Source organism: Mya arenaria, chromosome 1 (assembly GCF_026914265.1).
Source record: "Mya arenaria isolate MELC-2E11 chromosome 1, ASM2691426v1".
In the NCBI taxonomy this organism is placed as follows: Eukaryota; Metazoa; Mollusca; class Bivalvia; order Myida; family Myidae; genus Mya; species Mya arenaria.
In genome coordinates this window covers 50,366,933-50,389,603 of record NC_069122.1, presented here as the reverse complement: position 1 = coordinate 50,389,603, position 22,671 = coordinate 50,366,933, and the positions used below count along the sequence as shown (strand labels likewise).

The window sequence follows — 22,671 nt, the reverse complement described above, 5'->3', positions numbered from 1 at the left end:
GTTGGTGGTTTGAGATGCGTGGTGAAGTCGGAGGAATTGGGGGTGGCTATGAAAAAGTTTCAAATACTACCTTCACATACCTCATTTCAAAGTGTAGAGGTAAAGGAGGGTAGGGCTCGTACCTTACATACAAAAGAGTATGCGAGGGTGTGTAAGCTGATATTTAATACTTCATTTTGGTCGTGACCTGTATGCCAAAGTTGGTGGTGGGTGGAGAGGGGTGTGGACGTCGGACGCGGGGGAGGGGCTAAATCCCGGGAAGTCCTTTCAATTTCATATATGTTAATGTTTTAACGACTAGTTCAATATCACATTTTATATTTGTTTGATTGCTTTTCGTATTTTTAGTATGTCGTATATTGATTGTTTTAAAGGTGTCATATTTTTTATTGATATTGCCTGTAATAAGTTATCCGTTTATTTCGTTGTAAAGCGCATTTGAACGCGTGTATCGAAAGGGTGCAATATAAAGTTAACCAATAAAAATAATAAATGTGTATTATGAACAAGTTGTGTGTCGAGAAATGTGAATAATTGGTATCCAGCGGGAGTTGATTATACAATTGTCCTTATGTGTATCATAACGATTTGTATGTGTCTCAACTGTTATGTGGAATCGCTTGGTATGTTTCATTGCACAATCTCGTGAAGAAAGAAATGCAAATAATACAATTTCACTAAAATACCATCACTGTACGTAAATACGAATCATCAACATCATTTTAACATTGGTCACGATAGGAAAGTGTACTTAATGAATAAAGGCATAATATAAGATTTAATATCATAAAGCATACAATTTAAATACATACATGCAATACACGTCTCAATATCGATATGGACATTGTGAGATATTGGTCCATGTCTGTTACCTATCAGTAATGACACCCCGTTGTGACAGATTCTTATCGTGCTGTCAGTATTTGGAACCATGCTGTCACTTATGACTATATAATACGATGTGTATACTAAAAATAAAAAAAATCAATAAAAAAATATAATGTGATATTGAACTACTAGTTTGAAGTTAAAACATTACATATCAATATCTACGACAACAAGATGACCAGCCCGTGTAAAGTACACAACTTCTGTGTATTGCTCCTTATCTTTATTACCGTCTGCTGTCTTGTCAGATCTCACATTTGAGTGTGTTGCTGTGCAGTACCGTGCGGTGCCGTCCAATACAGTACAATTTTCATAAAAGAAATTGAATGAACAAAGCATGTTATCATACTTCGTTAATTTTGATTACGTTTAAGTCACCCCAACCCCTCTCCACCGACTCCACTTCCCCTCTCAAACTACAACCAACTACGGCATACAAGTGATGACACAATGAAGTAATTGATCCTGGTGTACAAACCGCCTCTCATACTCTATTGAATTTAGTTATGAACATAAAAAGAGTGCCGGGTTTTACTACCCCCCACATACGACTACGTGTGGCATACAAGCGGCGATGAACACAATGAATTAGATCATCCCGGCATACGAACCAAGTCGCATACTCTATTGTAGGTTCTTTTGAAAATGACAGAAGGTTCCGGGTTTTCGACCCCACCACCTCATTTGACTCCCATGCACTGCCCTCTCCAACCACGAACAACTACGGCATACAAGCCATAAACACAATGCAGTTTTGAAGCAACGGCGTAAGAACCTCCTCACATACTCTTCTTTTGTATGAACTTATGAAAATGAAAGTGGGTTCCGGGTTTTAGTCACCACGAACCCACCCCTACCCCTCCTCCGACTTCTCCACCCCTCTCCAACCTCCAACAATTACGGCATACAACATTCGAAGACAATAAAGTATTAAATCCGGGCGTATAAAAGAAAACGATATATACCTATGAAAATGAAAGGGGATTTGGGTATTTACAAGGATTTCGGGATTTCGGTAATTTCACCGACGCCGTTTCAGAAAATATAATCAAGAAATCTTGCATTCAATCTATGCTTTGTAATTTGCGTAATACTAAAACAGATTAAATTAAGGTAGAAGGTCTTGCACAACTTCGTTCTCATAAATTTATAATTAACAGACAAGTTTAAAAAAAGAAGCTATCGCTTAAAGCATATGGTTAGCAGGTCAACATAATCAAAGAGAGTTTGTAATATAAGAATCAAATATTTACCTTTCTAATTATTAATTTACATACTTGATTGATTGAACGTTTCTATAAATCGAAATATGAATGGTTTGTGCGCTTTGCTGAACGTAATCTTTTAACACCATTCATTAGATATACACACTCACAAGCACTCCATTGATACATATTTTCTCAGATGAAATGTTGCACATTCATATACATTATTTACTCTATGTTATAATGTCGATCAGATATTATATACTATTATACACATTTGAATCTCATTTATTATATTTTGACCCGTCATTATTGAGATACTTCCTTGGTTTTCTAGAAGGTACAGCCGCAGTGCTTTCAAATGATTTGGAGACTGTTTAATCTATTTTTTTCTTTGAACTGTAAATTTCAAAACAATTGAAGACACTCAAAGGACACATAGCACTTAGCAAATAAGAAAACAACAAGCATATACTTTTTGCGGAGTGGTTAATTCGTTTATACATACGTAAACACGTCATTGACTTTTCTGGTCTTTATTTAACTGAGTCAAATTCAAAGAAAATGATGTGGCTGGTGTTATTGAGTTCAAATAAAATACCAAAAGCTGAATGATAAACATTCACAATTTTAAATGTGTGTAAGAATGTTTTCGGAGTTTTGAGCAAACAGAGATTCTGAGGTACACATGGTTATCAAACAGACATTATCTTCAGCATAAACTGTATCCAGACTTACTGCGAATAGTACTAATCTTTGAATTATACTCCTATGCTTTGTAAAAAGCCTTTTCGTGGATTTAAAAGAATGCAAAAGAAAAAAAAAACATACATAAAAAATGTGTAATAAACCCTAATCAAAGCTATTTTTGTGTAAGCTTTGTTTGTCCCTTCACTGTCAATTCCACTTTAAGTCGTTGCTAAGCTAAACATTCTTTTTTTATTTGTCTGCCAAAACCGTTGTTGTGCTATTTTGTTCATTGAACATTTTTTAGATATCGTTGAAATTCTAGTTTACCGGAAACAAGGCTATTCCCAGACGAGGAATTTTTTGTATGAAAGCATTTTTCATTGTTTATCTAATCAGGCAAATGGGATTTTTGCTGTTTTAAAAGTCCATTTGAGATATTTTACCATTTTCTAATCATCAAAGAACTTCATCTCCGATCCACGTGAAAAATAGGGGGACCAACGTACCACAACAGTGTGTATAACCAAACAGGGATTTCTACTCATTTCCGGTATATATATATATATGTAATTATCACATCTCAAATTTCATGACCTTGTTTAAATACAGCTCAGTTACACAGGAAAATAATGCAAGAATAGCTAGATTTAACAAATTATAATCATAATGTCCTTTATCATCAGTCTACAGTATATAAGAACTTAGTACTTTTGCAGCTGAAAGTCAATTACCTTATTGAAGCAAAACATCTTATAAATTTTTGCAGTGTTGCATCCAAACAAATGATAATTTATTATCTTTAATTATGAGACAAGGGCAGTTGATTGTATAAAACTTTGATAATTTGTCCACAGGTCATCTTTAGGCTACAGTGCAAAAGTAAATGACTTCATTGGTTAATATGAATATTCAGACAAATATTGACCAATCAAAAACAATTTTGGGCAACTTTTACCTTACCATAGAACTTTACCAAATTTATTCAATTGACTGCAGAAAATTAAATAAATTTATAAAAATCAATGATATAATTACTATATTCTGTTTGATTGACAACCAATAGAAAAACAGTATTTTATACAGATAGGCACAATGTGAAAAGGAACCATATATTTGTACATTATTTACACATAAAACAAATGTTTTATATCTGTCTGTGCCCTTTACTTCTTCTTCAGGGAAGCCTGACCAACTCGACCTCTTTGGTTGTCCGCCACATACTTAATGTAATACTCTGGAGAAAAAAAATAGGTTCATGACTGTGAGCTTTTACTGATGAATCAAATAAACAAGTTTATGCACAAAACAAACCCATAATTAAACATGGCCATTGGAGCCATGAATTGCTCTATTATATGTCATGTATTATGACAGCTATTTGAATGGACTGAAATAGTTCACGTAATTTTATGATGATAAAAATATGGGATTGTTAATGTCCGTATGAGTTAAAAAAAAAACCCTCCTTCTTCTTAAAGTAAAGTTAAATCGAATACGTACACAATCACACATATATTAAATGGATGTTGGTAAGACAAGGTAAACTTTTGAACTAAACATAAATACTGAATATTTAGGGTCTGTGTCATGTGAGTTCAAAGACAAACTTCTAAGATTCTACGAAATAAGTGTATTGAAAAAGGAATCCCGGAAGCGTGGCCAGCTTTTAACTCCAATGTCATTTCTTGAACAATTTTGGTGAAGAACCACTACATGAGTCTATATACTAAACTCAAGAGCTGTCACAGGAGTAACGGAAACCTCCTAGGCACAGGAATGGCAACGTGTTTTTTGTAAATAGGCCATACCATTATCGTACACTGTATCTTCACGTATCATGCTTAACCAATGTCTGTTGTTTATTTAAATCCATTGAGTAATTTAAAAATGATGCAGTTGACAAGAAAAGCTGATCGCTCGTCTGATTTTATCCTTTTACGGTTCATTTATTTCATATTGTACATTTGATAGTGAATAGATATCCCAAAAGTTTGAAGCATCAAACTAAAAAAACAGACTTGCTAAAAATTACAAAGTCCTATAGTACTAAAGTATGCCCCCACCCTTCCAAATGTGTGACTTATAAACCCGTTTGATATATTGAAGGCATTATCCATTTATTTCTGTGAAATAAATTGAAATCAATTCAACACAAATTGAAGAAGCTAAGTTCAATTCTCAAAATCATCCAAAACAATCAAAATTCATGTTATCAACCCAAATGCAGTTAAGTCACTCAGCATCTTTAGGGTACAATGTTAAGAAGAGTATTAGATGAACAGGTTACCCAAGTTTCAAAGTGATAGCTTTGATGTTAGTGAACTAATCGCAAAACTTAACTAAAAACAATCAATCTAGCTTAAAGATGCACTTGTACTCCCAAATAAGATTTACAACAATTAATACAATTGTTTAAATATGCCACAAGGATTAAAAATATAAAAAAATGGTTCTTATGAAGGATACAGAATTTAATTTGAAAGAAAGATGCAGGAAACCTAATAAGACGATAGTTAATCAGAGTAAATCTTATAGCACTCACCAATCATTTAATATTTTTTCGTTTTCAGCTTTTAAATACTAGGTTAAAATTTTGTTTTCAGCAATTAATAGATTACATAAATGCATTATTTAGTAAATAGTAAAGGTTTATAACTCAAAATGTATGTTTGTTATAAATGTGTTTGTACTGATTTTGAATAAGAGTATCACTTTAAAATTACAAAGTCCAAGAATTCTTAAATATCTCCCAACCTCCCCCTACCAATCCAAATGTGTGACTCAAAACCCTGTTTGATATATTGGAGGCACTATCAATTTATTGTCTGTGAAACAAATGAAATTTATCCAACAAAAATTGAAGAAGCTATGTCCAATTCTCAAAATCAGCTTTAATTCATGTTCTCTACCCCAAAATACAGATGAGACTTAGCATTTTTAGGGTACAATGTGAAGAGGGGTTTACGATTAACAAGTTTCCCAAGTTTCAAAGTGATAGCTTTGAAAGTTTCCATGTAAGTTACTTACTCTGGCAATGACAATGATGACAATCAAGTGACGAAAAAAGCTCATCATTTGGTTACAAAATCAGACAAGCTAAAAAAGGACAATAAATCTGTAGTAAGCTTAGATATAGTTATAGTTCTTGTTCAATTAAGCTAAAAAGCAATGTATTTCTGTTGAATTTAATATAAACAGAAGTATACGTGAATTTAACATGGATCTCCCATATTAGGTGTGCCATAAACATGTTATGTCAAGTTTTTAATTTATTTGAAGCGTTACAAGACAACCATATGAATGTGTATTCATGTTAGAGCATACAGACATTGTCACGTTGGAATGTAACTATTAAATAAATCCAGTGAATAAAATTAGGGTAGTTTAAATGTTACTTAATTTCAATTTTATGTTCCTTTTCGCATTTATCACACTTAAAGCTGTGATGGTCATAATACTCATGGTTGGGCCAGGCCTTATTGACCAATTGTTGCAGGAAGATAATTCTGCGCTCTAGACCCAACAACATCGTGTTTGGGATATATCTACAAACCCTAGTTATTGTGTCAAACATTCTTTTCTATTTAGATCTGATAGTGTTTTTGAACTAAATGAAAAAGCAAAACACAATACCTTTCTTTATGATAACAGCATCATACAAAATGGTCTGCCCGTCTTCGACCCTTTTGACGGATACCTCCTCCCCATCACTGAAGTCCTGCAATATGATAACATAAGTAACATATTGAAATACAATACTTTTTAAACCATCACCATCAAATTCTTAAATTTCTTGCTTCTTTTCAAAAATTCAATACATCAAATACTAAGAATATGAACATACCCTGAACTACATCTAGGGTTCTCATTTGTCTCAACTTAAATTAACTTAACTTAACTTAACTTAACTTAACTCATTTGTCGTATCTTTGAAAAGTATTTGCATTAGGTGCTCTGAATAGCTTCCCTCCGTCTGCAGATAGAGTTGCGATCTCTAATCATAGAAGTACTTGGTGTTTACCTTTTCGTTTATTATTATTTGTTTTATTGATAAGTGTCCACAAGTTAATGCATACTTTGATAATATTTACCTTTTGCGTTTTATTTTTATTAAGGATTGTTGGGATAAGAGTTACGTTTGTGCACATAAACAGGTTAAAACACCCAGTAAATTTACATTTTACTGACCCTTCCAAGGCGGTACCTAACAATTCTTGATAAACATACCAATTATATATATATATAATATTTATGCACTGTGCTGTTTGTAGAGTTTTGTGCTGTTCTATGTTTCTTGTTTGTAATTTTGTGTTCTATGTCTTTGGCGTTTGCCCATTTGCACTAAACCGGGTTTATGTTTAAACTTTTTGCTACTGAGCATGTTTCTGTAGCTTTTTGCATAAATATTAAGCTGATTACTACAAACTCCTTTTAGCACAATCATTTACTTAACCAATACCAATAGAACTGAAAGTAATCAGAACTTACTTCTTTCATGGACTGTTCTTCCTTCAGGCGGTTGAAGGCTTCTTTGAGGTCATCGTAACGTTTCTGAAAGCAAACTCAATAGTTTACAGATATTATTTAACTATGTTAGGTCCTAATGACCACTTTTCGGCATATTTACATATTGTCACTGGTTAATTAATTACAAGTTTAAGTATATTTTTATCACAACGAAGTATACTGCAGAAATCTATCCATGCAAGAGAAACCAACAACATGGCTATGACAAGGATACATTAATTTGACCTCTGAGTACTTTGAAAATCCGAAAAGCAATTATAAGCAAACTTCAAGAATAGAAATTATATTTATAGAAGATAACATTTGAAACTATTTAATAATCACCCTTAACTCTTGTAATTCAAGAGATGGTGAGGACTCCACTGCACTCACAGAAACCTCCTCCTGCAGAACCTCAACATCATTCTCAGCCTAAAAAGAAGACATTTAGACAACTTAAGTTTTTATGTCCTTAAAGACATAAAATATTTTGTGTTTTTTAGCACTTTAGATTTGTCAAAATAACTAAACTGCGATCTTTAAAATTACATATCAATTTCATGCCTGTTGCTTTTTATTATTTTTTTCAGTGCACATAAACCAAACACTGTTCTTTTGAAATTATTTTAGGTACATAATTCTTCTCTTATGTAAAAAACAGTTATTTATAAAAAACAATGACCACTCAAACATATATATTCAATATTTTTTCCTACCTTTCGCTTATTGGATTTTTCCTGCCCTTCCTCAGACTTCACACTGGCACTGAAATTAATGCGTTTAATTAACCATCTGATAAAACGTAAAACATGGATTTTTAAAAAGAATGTTATGAGGTGGTTCCTTCCTAGAACGGTATAACAATGATTATTATAAATATAGTAAAAAAGGCTTTCAAAAATATATTTGATAAATTTCTTTTTACAGAAATGCTACGGGTAGCTAGAATCATATGACAGCAAACACTTATGCTTAATGGCCTTAGATTCCCTTAAATGATTTTCCCACACACAAAAAATGTCTCCCTTTGCAATACCTTAGCAATTACCAAAGTAAATTTAGGAGTATAAACAATTTCAGAATATCATTAAATGGTAAACAAATGCTCACATCAAACTTTTGAAGTTGTTCATTCCCTTTTTAAGGGCTTCAAGGGCATCCCTCTTGCGGTCGGGCAGGACCTCCATCATTGTTTTTACGATGGGAGTCGACAACTTGTCCTCCACCCGCACCGCAAGCTCCCACAGGCTGTCCTCCAGGGATGCCACTGCCATATATAGGGAAAACTTTCCCATCACCTTCATCAGGTTTTGAAATAAACAGATAGTTTTGAATTATTGTACTTTTCCTACCTTTTATTTGATCTTTGTAGTCATCATCTTCTTACCTGCTGATGCAAGAATATTGAGCACAAAGTTCCATGGATTGCTTACTACATGAATAGTCAGACGTTATCATTATCAGTCATGTGACTGGAAACGGTGCAATTTCTTTAATTCTTTATTTTAATATCATTCATGACAAATATAAAATATTGTTTAAGTATAATACCACCTCATCATATCTGAATTTTATGACTGGAAAAATTATTAAAATCAAGTGAGGTACAAAATATATATATATATATTTTAGTTACATCTTCCTTGAAGATGAGGCCAATCCTCCGCTTCCACTTCTTTGAGTCCCGGTCCTCCGGCCTCACATCTCTCATGATCTTAGCCTGATTTTGAAAAGAAAAACATGTATAGGTAACATGAATTACATCAAAAGGAATGATGAGTACAATAAGAAGGCTGGATATGACATAATAAATGTTTTATGTTATGTAACATTACACAAACAGCAAGAGGCTAGTATTCCATGTTTGATTAAAATTAACAGCTTGTTTTTTTTATTAAATAATATCAAAGTAAACAACACTTGTCCCAATATGTTAGTTGTACTGTGGAAGAAGATTGATGCCTATGTACACACTCAGCTACTGTGGCATGGGATTAGATAACACAGTTGGTGTATGAATTTAAATTAAAAATATTCCACTGATAAAAGTAATGCTGTATGTAGAAAGTTAAAATATCGATTAATGATGAAATGGATGCTCAAAGTTTAGATCTACCATAACAAAATATATTTACCATGAAAGTTTAATGAAAGAGTGGACCAATTTCTTATCACAAGACATTATTTAAATCGTAAAACTAGGCTCTGTTTGGTTTCGATTACATAATTCGATCAGTAGAATGTTGCAAGAAAGTGATTGGCAAACTTGAATTCTAAAAATATCGTCAGAAAGCGCAAAATATGCAAGTCTGAATACTAATGTAACAGTTTACAAAATATATCATGTAAACACGTGGTTTGAATGTGAATCAAGTTTGCTTACAGAAACTATACTATGTGCATTGATATTGATGTTAGAGCTCAAGCATCAAGTTGTCTTACCTTATCCAGGAACGAAAGTGGCTTGCTCAACTCTTCGTGCACCATGTCATGATGGAGACCGAGGACTAGTGCGTTCTCCCGTGGAATTGTATCACAGTACAGGTGGCATTGCACTAGTGAGGGTGTCTCTACACCTTTACTCCTAAAGGTTTAAAAATCGAACTAAAGGCATAGTTAAAAGTGATGTCACCAATTTCAAAATCAGGTTAAGAAACACAAATTATTTTCATACATAAACTACATCATTATAAAGCCCATTGTTTAAACACCACAAAAACTCATACATGAAAACAGCTATCCAGATATTAAATAGCAGGTATTAAGGAAGGTTTGCGAAATGATGTGATCTTGAATTTGGCTTACTAATAAAATATTTAAAGCAACCATTGCAAATGAGAAACAAACAGTCATGCTGGAGACAATCAATTACTAAAGTTATATTGTAAATATTTATCACAAATATTCTACAGCGCAATAGTTTATCACTGTAACTTTTCTATAACATGTTAAGCAGTCTTAAATTTTGAATAATGAATAATTGTTTCATTACCTTCACTTAAGAAATAATTTTTGTATTTACATTAACACTGTTTACCAGATACCTAAACCTTAAACATTTCAAAATACCTCAGCTCTTGGAGCGCAATGCGGGTGTGATTCCCCCCAATGGTCTGAATTTGGCAGGAACCAGGCTCCTCAACTTTGCCTAACATCCGCTTCTGGACAATGCCGTACAGAACAACCAGCTGCCCATGAAAACTCCCTTGGAAGGGTGACTGGAGGTCCTGTACGTGACCGTGGTCTACTGCCCGGGTGCTGACTTTCCAGTCTGGCCCAACCAAATTACTTATATGGACAGGATGTGTACCTAAAATAATAGGCATTACAGAATACTTTTTTTCTTATTTGGGCCCCTTGAACTCATTTATGAGGACATCCTCGACCTTCTTCAGATTTTTTTTCAGTTTTGGGGATACTTTCAGTATGAATTGGACATCTATTTCATAAGTATTTATTCAAATTACCTTGAGTGATAAATATCATAGACTTTTACTTTTAATAAGTTTGACTTACCCAGATACTTCCTTTTAGACAGCTGGGTATGTGCATCTGTCAACAAATAACACATATTAAAAAGTGATCTTTGTTTAAAACGCATAACTGTTGACAATAACCTACTTTAAAACATGATCACTTAAGAACTGCATATTTGGGGTGAGCCAACCTGTTAAAATGTTCCAAAAGTCATTCACATCTTTTAATATAAAATATGTTGAACTGCAGATAACATGTAGGAGCAATTTACATAACAATGTTTATATCAATAGTTAATGGCCAGGCTATATATAACATGTCAGTTTCTTTTGCATCTGGAAACATGAGCAACATGGCACAGTTAAAAAGATATTAGTAGTTGCGAGTTATGACGCTAGGGCTATGACGATGACGCCAAATCTATCACAATTTTAGGCATTTTTCTTTAAACAACAGCCACAAGTAGAGTATAATTGTTATGTACCTGAGGCAGACAGGTTTTCAGCTACATCATGACTGGAAGTTTCTGCTCCTTAAAGTAAATTTCAATTGTAGGGTTGTGAATTTGACAGAAAAATTACTTTCAATGATCAGTTCATGAAACCGATCAATGATCGATTATTTATCGATTCAATTAGTATTAAATTATCTTTGGTCATGATATTTAAGGCACACAGATACAGTACATGCACCAATTTTAAGCACTTATGTACCCGTACAATATTGTTTGTGCCTTTCTTTGTATACATTATTTATTCAGAACAGCAACTATCCTTCAGTGTTTACTTTGGTAACTATAACAGAACATGAAACAATTAGGCTCTATTTTTTGTCTTACATTTTGTATTGTATACATGTGTAAAAAAACACAAAGAAAGAACATAAAATCCTTTTAATAGTCAGTCAGTAGCAAGTACTACAAGCAGTTTAATATTCTAATAAAGTATGTGTTTTACAAGAACATTTTATTTCAAGAAGGTCAGAAAACTAAATTCTTACATTGTAAGAAGTAAATGATAATATGTTTTGAAAATCACTTTTAAAGCTGCACTTTCACAAATTGAATGTTTTGACAACTTTTCTATTTTGTCTTGAAACGAGCAATTTTTTGGCAAATGCATGTAAACCAGTTAAATGAGACTACTGACAAAAAATTAGATCGCAGATTTTTATATTTCTGTTATTTTTTTTATGTTTTATGTTTTTTTCTTTTACCGTTAGTAAGCCAAAAAAAGAATTTTCGAACGGAAATATAAAAATCTACGATCTGATCTTTTGTCAGCAATCTTATAACATTGGTTTGCAGATATTTACGCAAATATTTGCTCTTTCCTAGACAAAAATAAAAAAGTTGTAAAAATGGTTTATCTGTGCGAGTGCAGCTTTAAACCAGGTTTAGAACCAATCCTTTAGCAGTTAAATTGCAAAGAAAATTTGTAATAAGGTTCTGTAGTGATTTACTGACTTGACAAGAATATGGCTAGATAACTTAACATATTAACACTTTAACATTTCATCATTAACTAGCAAATTTAACCAGAAACAAATGTCCTTTGTTTCAATAATCGATTGTTGTAATATCAATATCGATTTTCACCAATGTAGGCCATTCTGATCAAATGTTGGTTATAATCGACCATCAGCAGAGCACTAGGCGCGAATAGTATCATTATTGGTACATACTCCACAGAAAAGTACAAATTATGGCTCAATTCAAGTCACTGACTTTATCTGCTTGATAAAGCATATTTTCTAATTGAAGTCTGTAAATTATGAAGTAAGAATCTTAATTTCAATTCATAATGAGGAATTAATATATATTTTTTCAAGACTTCAGTATAAATTTCTTCTTAAGAAAATTAATTTACTGTCTTGTTACATAAGGATGTTTTTCCTTGGTTTTTGTGATTGAATATGCCTGTCTACCCTATTCTACAAGTTGACACTGTAAAACTAGTTCAAATAAAAAAATCCAGTAAATGAATATCAATACTTTTGTAATAAAAACCAAATTGCTACCTACCATTCCCTCCCATCCTTTAAAAGTTAACTAATTTAACTTGCCTCCACTGCCTTCGAAATATATTTACTGAGTGAGCAACAATAGCTATTGTTCAAAAGAGACCAAGTGATATAACAAACATTAAGTTTAACTACTTACTAAATAATGCATTTATGGAAAATTAATTACTGATAACTGATTGTAACCGTGTATTATTGATAAGTTGAACACACATTAATATTAAATGATTGGTTTTGGTGAACGCTAAAAGATTAACTGTGATCTATTATAGCTCCAAAAGGTAAAAATACCGTGTTTTATGCTCATTTCTTTCAAATTTAACTCGGTATTCTTCATAAAACCATTGTTTTCGACAGTTATTTATCCATTTCGGAATAATAAAACAAAACATATTTTTCAATTGTGGTTAATCGTTTTTGGGAGTAAAAGTGCATATTAAATGTCAGTTACAAATACTGAAATTAGTTTAATGACACTATTTAGTTCCATTATACACAAAACAATGCTTAATATATGGATAAGGTCATCGACTATGAGCGGAAAAGGGTTTTGCTCCCCCCCCCCCCCCCATGAGGAATTTTGTAGACCATGATTTTATGGAAGTGTAACATCTTACAAACATTTTAAGACATGTCTACGCCTTGGCCGTGGGGGCGTTTGGAAATTACAGCATTTTAAAATCCGTTACCTATTTTTTTTTCTAATTTCTAGCATAATTTTCACTTGTAAAATACTACCATTAAAAAAAGAAAAGAAAACGGTTTTCAGCTAAAAAAAATGATGTTTCATGTCACATAATACTGTAATTTACGTTACCTCAGAACTAAGTATAAAAAGAATCCGCATCGATTTGTGGAGAATTTAAATACAACATGAAACATCAGACAATACTAGTGAATCAGACATAATATCAACCATTGTTTCACATGTATATTACGTAACATCAGACAAAAAAGTATGTAACCTGTTTATACATAATAAACAAAAAATGCTTTCACTGAGAATTTAACGTCATTTAGAATCGGATCAATTCACCGATACTTGTGTATGGGACAGAACTAAACTGCACACATTATCAAGAAAAACAATCACATATTTTGATAAATATGCATGTAGAATGCGTTACTTAGTATATATATATATACATTTAAAGGCAAACCTTTTTTATAGAATATTCTATGATTTTGTTACACTACTTTGTTATCAAAACATTTATTTACTCCATAATTTATATAGCTTGATTTCATGTTCACAAAATGGTTAATATATATTAAGTAACGGAGCATTAAAAGCTATATTCTGCACGAATTAAATATGTATTTGTGAAATATGTTGCGCTCTTACACTGAAAGAAAAACAACATATTTTATTCCAAGAAAGGATACTCAATGACAACCAATTAATTGCTATTTTTCTAGAAACCCGTTAAAAGGAAACCAAACAAACAAAACAATAAGTAATTATTTTGAACAGTATAGGAAATTTAAGTGGTATAATTTTTACGTATACCTTAATGCTGCACTCTCACAGATAAACAAGTTTTGACAACTTTTTTTATTTGTTTTGGAATGAGACAATTTTTGCGTAAATATCTGAAAACCAGTGATATAAGACTGCTGACCAAAGTTCATGTCGCAGATTTTCATAATTCCAGCTAAAAGCATTAATTATGGCTAAAAGCATTACATAAGCTTTAAGGAAAATGCATAATTTTAACATCATTTTTTAACATTAATATGAAAACCGGCGATCTGTTAGCAGTCTTAAATCACTGGTTTCCATGCAAAAATTGGATCGTTCAAAGACAAAATAATAACATATGTTGTCAAAACGTTCAATCTGTGAGAGTGGAGCTTTAATATGATCAAAATTAGTTAAATAGTGTTCCAATTATAATCCCACCATTTTGTCATTGGGGCTATAAAGACATCACACTGGGGAGTCTTGCTGTTGGTAAATCCACCCTTGGACAATGTGACAAGTCTACTCATAAGTTTTGGTGTATCTGACTTCAAAGTTCATACACATATCAACTTCCTTAAAAAGAAGTGTTGTGCAAATACACATTATTATGTGTATTTTATCTTAGATTCATTGCCCTTTGATTACTTTTAAAATTGTATCTCTTTGCTGGGTCAAGTCAACTTTAGTCCAAAACACCATTTGAGTTTATGGTTTTGACTTAACGAACATGTTTTAGAGTTTTTGCCATTCGATCACAAGACGGTATACATCCAGTGATATAATGAGTCAGACCAGTTTTAAACATTAGGTCAGCCATAACTGTTTTCTTGTTGTTAAGATTTCTATCAAATTTCACAGATTTGTAGAGTCCTTAAGATTGGTGGATCTTACATTAAATTTAAGTTAATATCATCTCAAAGATAACTAAGCATTCAGGCCGTTGTTGTCTAATTCAGCTTTCTTAAGTGTTAAAGCCATAACTCTGAAGTGTTTACAATTTGTGCTCTGCTCTCAGTGGTAAAAGCCTGACTTACAGGTCAATGTTGCCTTAATTTAAATGATATGATGCTGAATTTAATAATGATGTCCCTTATAATTACATACCTTTTTTTTGGTGTAGATTTATATGTTGCATATGACTTATCTTACTTTAAATTTTAAATAAGGAGAAACAGATTATTGTTAAATATTTGTTTTCAACTAGAAGCTTGTGAGTAATCATTATTTACACAGTTATGATATTTGACTTCAGGATTGGGGTCCGGCCATTGTAAGTGTGCAATAACTTTAACTTATGCCTTGGTCATAATTTATTAGTTAATACAGTTAAAATATCCAAATGAGCAAACACCATAACAAGAATAATTATTGAGTGATTCACAGTTTCAATTGTAAAAAGAATTATCAGTCAGCTGCGGTCTCAGCTATATTTTGGCCATGCTTTGATACTTTAGCAACATAGCACAAACGTTCATGATCAGAAAATTGTATGAAGTTAACCAAACATAAAAATTACACTACTGACATTAGCTTATCGTTATTTTGTATCAGCAAATAAATCATATATCTAGATAAATACCAATGATAGATTAATTTTGAGTGTATTTAAGAATCACCGTGCCCTATTCGAACAGGCATGTTTTAGAACATTAACTAATCTTCGTGTACAACTTACCTTTTTGTTTCCTTTACCTTTGATTTTGTAAGTAAAGAAACATCAATTATAGAGGTTATTTCTCACATATTCGATACTTTAAAGCATACTTTTTTACTTATTCATATCTTATTTTTTTAAATTTCGTTTCGTACTAAAGATATGGCAATTAGCTATGAGTTCTTGCTGTAATGTATAAGAAATATTGTGTAAAAATGTATAAAAGTTATCATTTATTATGCATTTCATTTTTGTGTGAGGTTTGTGTTCGGTTCCGTGGCACGATTCCATTCATGTTCACATTTATTAAATCAAGTCAAAGTGGCTTTAAAGGGAAAAGGGGACATATTACATGTTAGCATTATGAGTCAAAATGCCATGTATGTTTGCTTGTCAAAAAATCCAGACCCATTCTGGGAGGGGGGAGGGGTCTTAGAGATATTATGTTTAATGTAAACCATAAGCTGAATAAGTTAATTCTAGATCAGATGTATTTTTGGGGTAAATATCAAGTTCCATTTGATGATTTTAAATGTGTAGGGTTATCCTTTAAAGCTGCACTCTCACAGATATACCATTTTTACAACTTTTTTATTTTTTGTCATGGAAAGAACACATTTTTGCGTTAATATCTGCAATCATATAAGATTGCTGACAAAAGATCAGAACGTAGATTTTCATATTTCCGTTCGAATATTAATGTTTTATGGCTTAAACCACTAAGTTACGGTTAAAGAAAAATGCATAAAACATCAATTTTTATACTTAAATATTAAAATCTTCGATCTTATTTTTTGTCAGCAGTCTTATATGACTGGTTTCCATGGATTTTAGCAAAAATTGGCTCGTTCCAAGACAAAAAATAAAAAAAGTTGTCAAATCGTTCAATTTGTGAGAGTGCAGCTTTAAACCACAACAAACTATATGGAAAATCAAATACCTTATCTAAAAACCAAATGAGCATTTATATATAAATATATAAATTCTGCTTCTTCTAACAATCTTGTACTGTTTTGTCTATTACCTGTGATATTTCAACATAAATGTCTATGTTTGAGACCTTTCAGCTGTTTAATAACTCTGATAAATTTGATTACCGGTATATCATTTTGTGAAGTGCACCCCGACTCTTAAATACTGTATATTTGGATTTTTTGTATCATTCTATTTCTGGCGGATGAAGATTTACAATCATATATGAATATTTTTTGGATTATTTATTGATTTACATAACCATAAGTAATTCTGCTAAATCTTATTTTCAATTATGAAGGTTTTTTTATGAAACTGCCTTTTTATATGTTGTGCATATGTGAATCCTTTTGATTAGTTTTTTTACATAGATTTTTTACATTGCGAATTGTGTTGTCCTAGACACAACTTCATACTAATAGCCAAATAAAAATCATGAAAGTATACACTTCCAAACGTTCTTGGCGTTAGATTGTCATGCCATTTTTTTTATAAGATTTCTTTAAGTGTATTGTATGGGGTTTGTGTGAAATATAAAATGTAATTAAAAATCAGCATTTGTTGAAATAAGGAGAAAACTGAGCACTGAAACTTCCTTCACTAAAAATCTGGTTAATTGTTCGAGCGCTCAAACGAACTGCTTTAACCGAAAAAGAGTTTTGGTGACCAAGCATATAGTATACACTGGTAAAATGTTCGAGCGCTCAAACAAAATGCATGTACTGAAAAGTGTTAGGATGGCCAGACAAATTGCTTTTACAGGAAAATGTTCCAGCTCTCAAACAAAATGCTTTATATGAAAGTGTAGGGCGCCCAAACAAACTGCTTTTGAAGGTATGAAATAAATGTTTGAGCACTCAAACAAAATGCATTGAGTAAAAATTGTTTGGACGCCCAAACAAACTGGTTTCACAGGAAAATGTTCGAGCGCCCAACCAAACCTCTAACACTGACAACTAATGTAATCGCTTGAACTATTTAACCATTCTATCAATCTTCACATCATTTTGTTTGAGCGCTCAAACAATTTGGCCTGCTCAGTCCCACTACATGAGATCATTTCTTTGTGTAAAGATTCTCTATGTTTGAGACCTAAGAAATTGAAAATGGAAATGGATTCTTGGAAATTGTTTGATCGCTCAAACAAATTGCAACCACTTACAAATCGCTTGAACCAACCACTCGCATTCAAACTGTTCATCTTCCTATCATTTTGTTTGGGCGCTAAGTGTTAGTCTCTCTGAGTCAGGATTTTCAATGTTCGAGCGCTCAAACAAGTACATTTCCAAATTGCTAAGAAAATGAAAATTGAAGCTGATTCTTGATGTGATTATTTAAAACATATTTGTTGAAATTAAGGTACTAGAAAGGCAAATCCCATTTGATTATATATTCACTTATGACAGTTATAAAGATGAATTTAGAAAGAAAAGCAAGCATGAAATTAACAATTAAGATAAAGCAACAAACAACAAATAAGATAATATATATATATACTTTTTGTCCGGGCTCCCTTATACTTGGTAACATCCGGCGGGATAACATCAAGCGCGGTGTGTTCCGACTGATGTTTAGGGGTACCGAATCTCCTCTGACTGGCCTCTTCCTTCGTATCGGCGATGGCACCGGTGACGTCGGTGCTTTCTGTCATGTCACTCATCGCTGGGCCGTCGGAGTCTAAATTGAGTAATACATATTTAGAAGTCCGATTTGTTGAACAGCACACATGTAACTCGATGTATAGTATTACAAACACTTTACTATTGATTAGTGATTTAATATTATCCGAAACCGGAGAATTACTGTTCCTTGGATATCTATACGGACATTTACCTGTGAAGCAAATGATTTACTACCACAATCACTAATATGTTTCATTTTCTTATCTTCAATATTCTTATGTTTGCCCTCGTATAATTTAAGGTAACAGAGATCATTCATGAACATCCTTAGTCAAAATTATTTGGTTAGACAGCCACTTAAATTGTCAAAACCTGTAAAAGAACGCAAGAAATGTATGTTTTGGGATTATTATAAAGGTAAATACTATTTGAATTGAGTATAAGTATATACATTAAGACGTAACAACGAAGATATAGTTACGTACAGGATGTAAGATAATATATGTGTATACCTTTTATCGGGGATCCCTTATACACGGTAACATCCGATAGGATGACGACGGGCGCGGTCTGTTCCGACTGATGTTTAGGGGTACAGATTCTCCTCTGGCTGGCCACATCCTTCGTATCGGCGATGCCACCGGTGACGTCGGTGCTTTCTGTCATGTCACTCATCGCTGGGCCGTCGGAGTCTAAATTGAGTAATACATATAAGTCCGATTTGTTGAACAGCACACATGTAACTTGATGTATAGTATTACAAACACTTTACTATTGATTAGTGGTTTAATATTATCCGAAACCGGAGAATTATTTTCCCTTGGATATCTATACGGACATTTACCTGTGAAGCAAATGATTTACTACCACAATCACTAATATGTTTCATTTTCTTATCTTCAATATTCTTATGTTTGCCCTCGTATAATTTAAGGTAACAGAAATCATTCATGAACATCCTTAGTCAAAATTATTTGGTTAGACAGCCACGTCAATTGTCAAAACCTGTAAAAGAACGCAAGAAATGTATGTTTTGGGATTATTATAAAGGTAAATACTATTTGAATTGAGATAATATATGTGTATACCTTTTATCGGGGATCCCTTATACACGGTAACATCCGATGGGATGTCGACGAGCGCGGTCTGTTCCGACTGATGTTTAGTGGTATCGGTACTCCTCTGGCTGACCACTTCCTCCGTCCCGGCGATGTCAGCGGTGACGGCGGCGCTCCCAGCCATGTCACCCATCGCTGGACCGTTGGATCCTGAATTGAGTAACACATGCGAGTCCGATTCGTTGAACAGCACACAGTTAACTCGATGTATAATGTTCCTTAACTTATAACTCTATGTTTACTATTGATAATTACTATAATTGCATCCGAAAACGGAGAATTACAGTTCCTTGGATACGGACTTTTAATCTGTAAAAACACATGTATTCTTAATATGAAAATTTTGTTAATTTCTAAAACCTCTCACGTGACGAAATAACTCCATCGTTTTATGTTGGAATGATTGTGTCATGCCGGAATAAAGTTTCGAGAAATCGTGAAAAACAAACTTACTAACACTGATGAAGCGTCCAATTAATCGAAACAATGACTTATAAAAATGTCCGGTTAACATTTCAACAACTCGGGTAGTTTTCTGTCGAAACTAGTTTGTAAACTTTTTGTATCTAATAATTTCATAATCCAGTTTTTTATTGTTTGATGCCTAATAATTTTAAAATAGTACAAATTATAAACTAGATGAACCTGAATAGGCATACAAAACATAATCTGAGTTTTGTGAATAAGGTACACAGAACGACATTAAGTATACACTGTGTCGTGTTAAATGCTAACAGTTTGTTAATGTGACTTAGTGACCTTTATATATTAGCATGGATCATGATTGAATTGCACATAAATAACAGAGACAGATATTATAAACAACTTTCATGAGGTATGGGTAGAATACGTTGTCTCTTCTTAATTTATTTTTCCGTTATTTGATCTAGTGATCTGCGTTTAGACATTAGTCATAACTTGACACACTAGGATACATATACTACGTTTCATAGAAATTGGTTGAAAAAAGAGGAACAACCCAAATATTGACGATGGACAAATATGACAGAAATCATGTGGACTAAACTTCACAGTCTGAACAATGTTTATGTGAAGTGTACTGAATGTATGTTAAACTAGTTAAGATATATGCTAAACATATTTTAGTGTCTATTTGTCAAGGGTCATTTTTCTAGTATAACTGACACAAAAGTTAAGCAATGTTCAATATGTTGAACAGTAATGTTTGACTTTCCACTGATCAACTTTTCAAAGTGGCCACCTGAAACTTTTAAAATGAAAATAGCAGACATTTAAAGATTCGTGCAATCATCCCGATTTGAATTAGTTATTCATGCGCAACATTTTTGATGAAATTTAATGATCAAAATATAATTTAGAGTTAAGGAAATATGGTAACTTTAGAATGGTCACCAACACACACAAAAGTCGCATTGGGCATTACATAATTTTAATACAATTCAACACCAATTGAAGCTGATTTTGAAAATTAAACATGTTAAAGCATAAAGCAGACTTTAGCTGAACATCTCTTTAAATATATGAACACGTTTTGAAATTGTTTTAACGTTGAAAGTCATAATGCTTGTTAATCGAAATACCTTTAGTTTTGAGAGTTTAACAGACTCGCATTTCAATGCAAATGCGAGCAGAAATTCATTAGCTTACAGGTGCGGATCCTGGATCCAAGGGGCCTAACTTAGAAACGTAACCTTTTGACTTGAATCCTCCATCATAACCTTTTTAGGTTTAAAATGATGGCAGGGGGATTGTGGGTTTTCAACCACAGGGAGAGCTATGGAAATTTTCATTAATGTCACATTCACAGATGCTTAGTTTTTAAGGTTTACTTTTGGTCTATTTTCAACTGAAATGGTGGTAATTGGACGTTCAGATACTCTAGGGCTTCCTTTGCAGATATGATATAATCGGCTTGAGTAAATCGCTATTGATACAAAACCGAAATACACGTTTACCTGTAATTTATCGTTTTGTCTTCGATGTATAGAGTTCTGGATTGAAAGTCACAGACAGCTTGTGGTCGACCAAATAAAACAAAGCATATAGGGCTCGGCAGCTTCACTGCATAGGTCAAGCAAATAAAATATATTCAAATTGCTCTTACAAAGTTCTTGCAATAAACCCATGTGTACAAAACGTTTTTCATCTTTGTGCCATTGTGTAGTTGGGCATATTATGAAAACCCTTTTTTTCAAGGGTGTATTGAGACAAAAATAACTTTTGGAGAAGATAATCGAATGAAATGCTCCCAAACTACTTAAAACAAATATATGTATGACAAAAAGTAGTTCGCTTACCTTGAACACCCGACTCCTATAAACAAAAAGAGTTTTGTTTAATTTGCAAGTATCATAAATTTAAAATGCTATATAGTACGGAATGAAATAAATGGCTATTCTGGTATCTAATATAAAAATATATAATTATACTGTATGTCCCATGATGAAAAATCTGATTGAGTATAAATTTTCTCAATTAATGCAGAATTATGAGATAGTTTAAATACTTTATAGCGCATTAGACAATATCAAACAAATAAATATCAAACAGTCCAGCAGTACAGGTTTCCATCTATATTTGATGTATAGTTAACGGGCCTGTTTTACTGTTAATGTAAGAATTCAAAATTACTATGACAAAAATGAATTTCATCGAGGGACGTTGAGTTCATAATTGCTAGCATAATGCATTTAACAATAAATAGAAGATATTTCATGCCCTAGGCTAAACAATGCTATATACATTGACATGGCACTTTTTGACTAAACAGTGATCAATTTACATATATATTATATATATATATATATATGTATATATATATATATATATATATATATATATATATATATATATATATATATATATATATATATATATATATATATATATATATATGTATATATATATATGAATTCATACCTTTTTATAAACCCGAGGAGCATATAATTGATAAGCGCGTGGTTGTCCAACAGGAGGAGCCTTTGGCACTTAAAGTAGAAATGTATGTCTTAAATCCGGTTTAATTTCTAAATATACGTTTCCCAGAAAGACATATTTGCTAAATATACAT

General features: G+C 32.5%; 1 protein-coding gene across 11 annotated transcripts in view; it reads right to left on the bottom strand.

Annotated features, from left to right (window-relative positions):
• Positions 1-2,565: 2,565 nt before the first annotated feature.
• Positions 2,566-22,671, bottom strand: part of LOC128229814 (uncharacterized) — a 66,503-nt gene continuing 46,397 nt past the window's right edge. For 7 of the 11 annotated variants that reach the window (XM_052941636.1, XM_052941652.1, XM_052941644.1 and 4 more), the window contains 16 exons: positions 22,521-22,588; positions 21,899-21,914; positions 19,590-19,769; positions 19,014-19,193; positions 18,377-18,556; positions 11,251-11,298; positions 10,806-10,841; positions 10,359-10,599; positions 9,732-9,873; positions 8,926-9,009; positions 8,400-8,587; positions 8,006-8,054; positions 7,635-7,721; positions 7,272-7,334; positions 6,417-6,501; positions 2,566-4,017 (listed from right to left, as the gene is read on the bottom strand). In XM_052941636.1, coding sequence (XP_052797596.1) covers positions 3,947-4,017; positions 6,417-6,501; positions 7,272-7,334; positions 7,635-7,721; positions 8,006-8,054; positions 8,400-8,587; positions 8,926-9,009; positions 9,732-9,873; positions 10,359-10,599; positions 10,806-10,841; positions 11,251-11,298; positions 18,377-18,556; positions 19,014-19,193; positions 19,590-19,769; positions 21,899-21,914; positions 22,521-22,588 — 1,718 coding nt within the window. In that variant the 3' untranslated portion in view covers positions 2,566-3,946. Of the gene's footprint in view, positions 4,018-6,416; positions 6,502-7,271; positions 7,335-7,634; positions 7,722-8,004; positions 8,055-8,399; positions 8,588-8,641; positions 8,680-8,925; positions 9,010-9,731; positions 9,874-10,358; positions 10,600-10,805; positions 10,842-11,250; positions 11,299-18,376; positions 18,557-19,013; positions 19,194-19,589; positions 19,770-21,898; positions 21,915-22,520; positions 22,589-22,671 lie in introns of those variants that run through there. The other 4 variants (XM_052941679.1, XR_008260136.1, XR_008260137.1 and 1 more) reach the window with 4 other exon arrangements.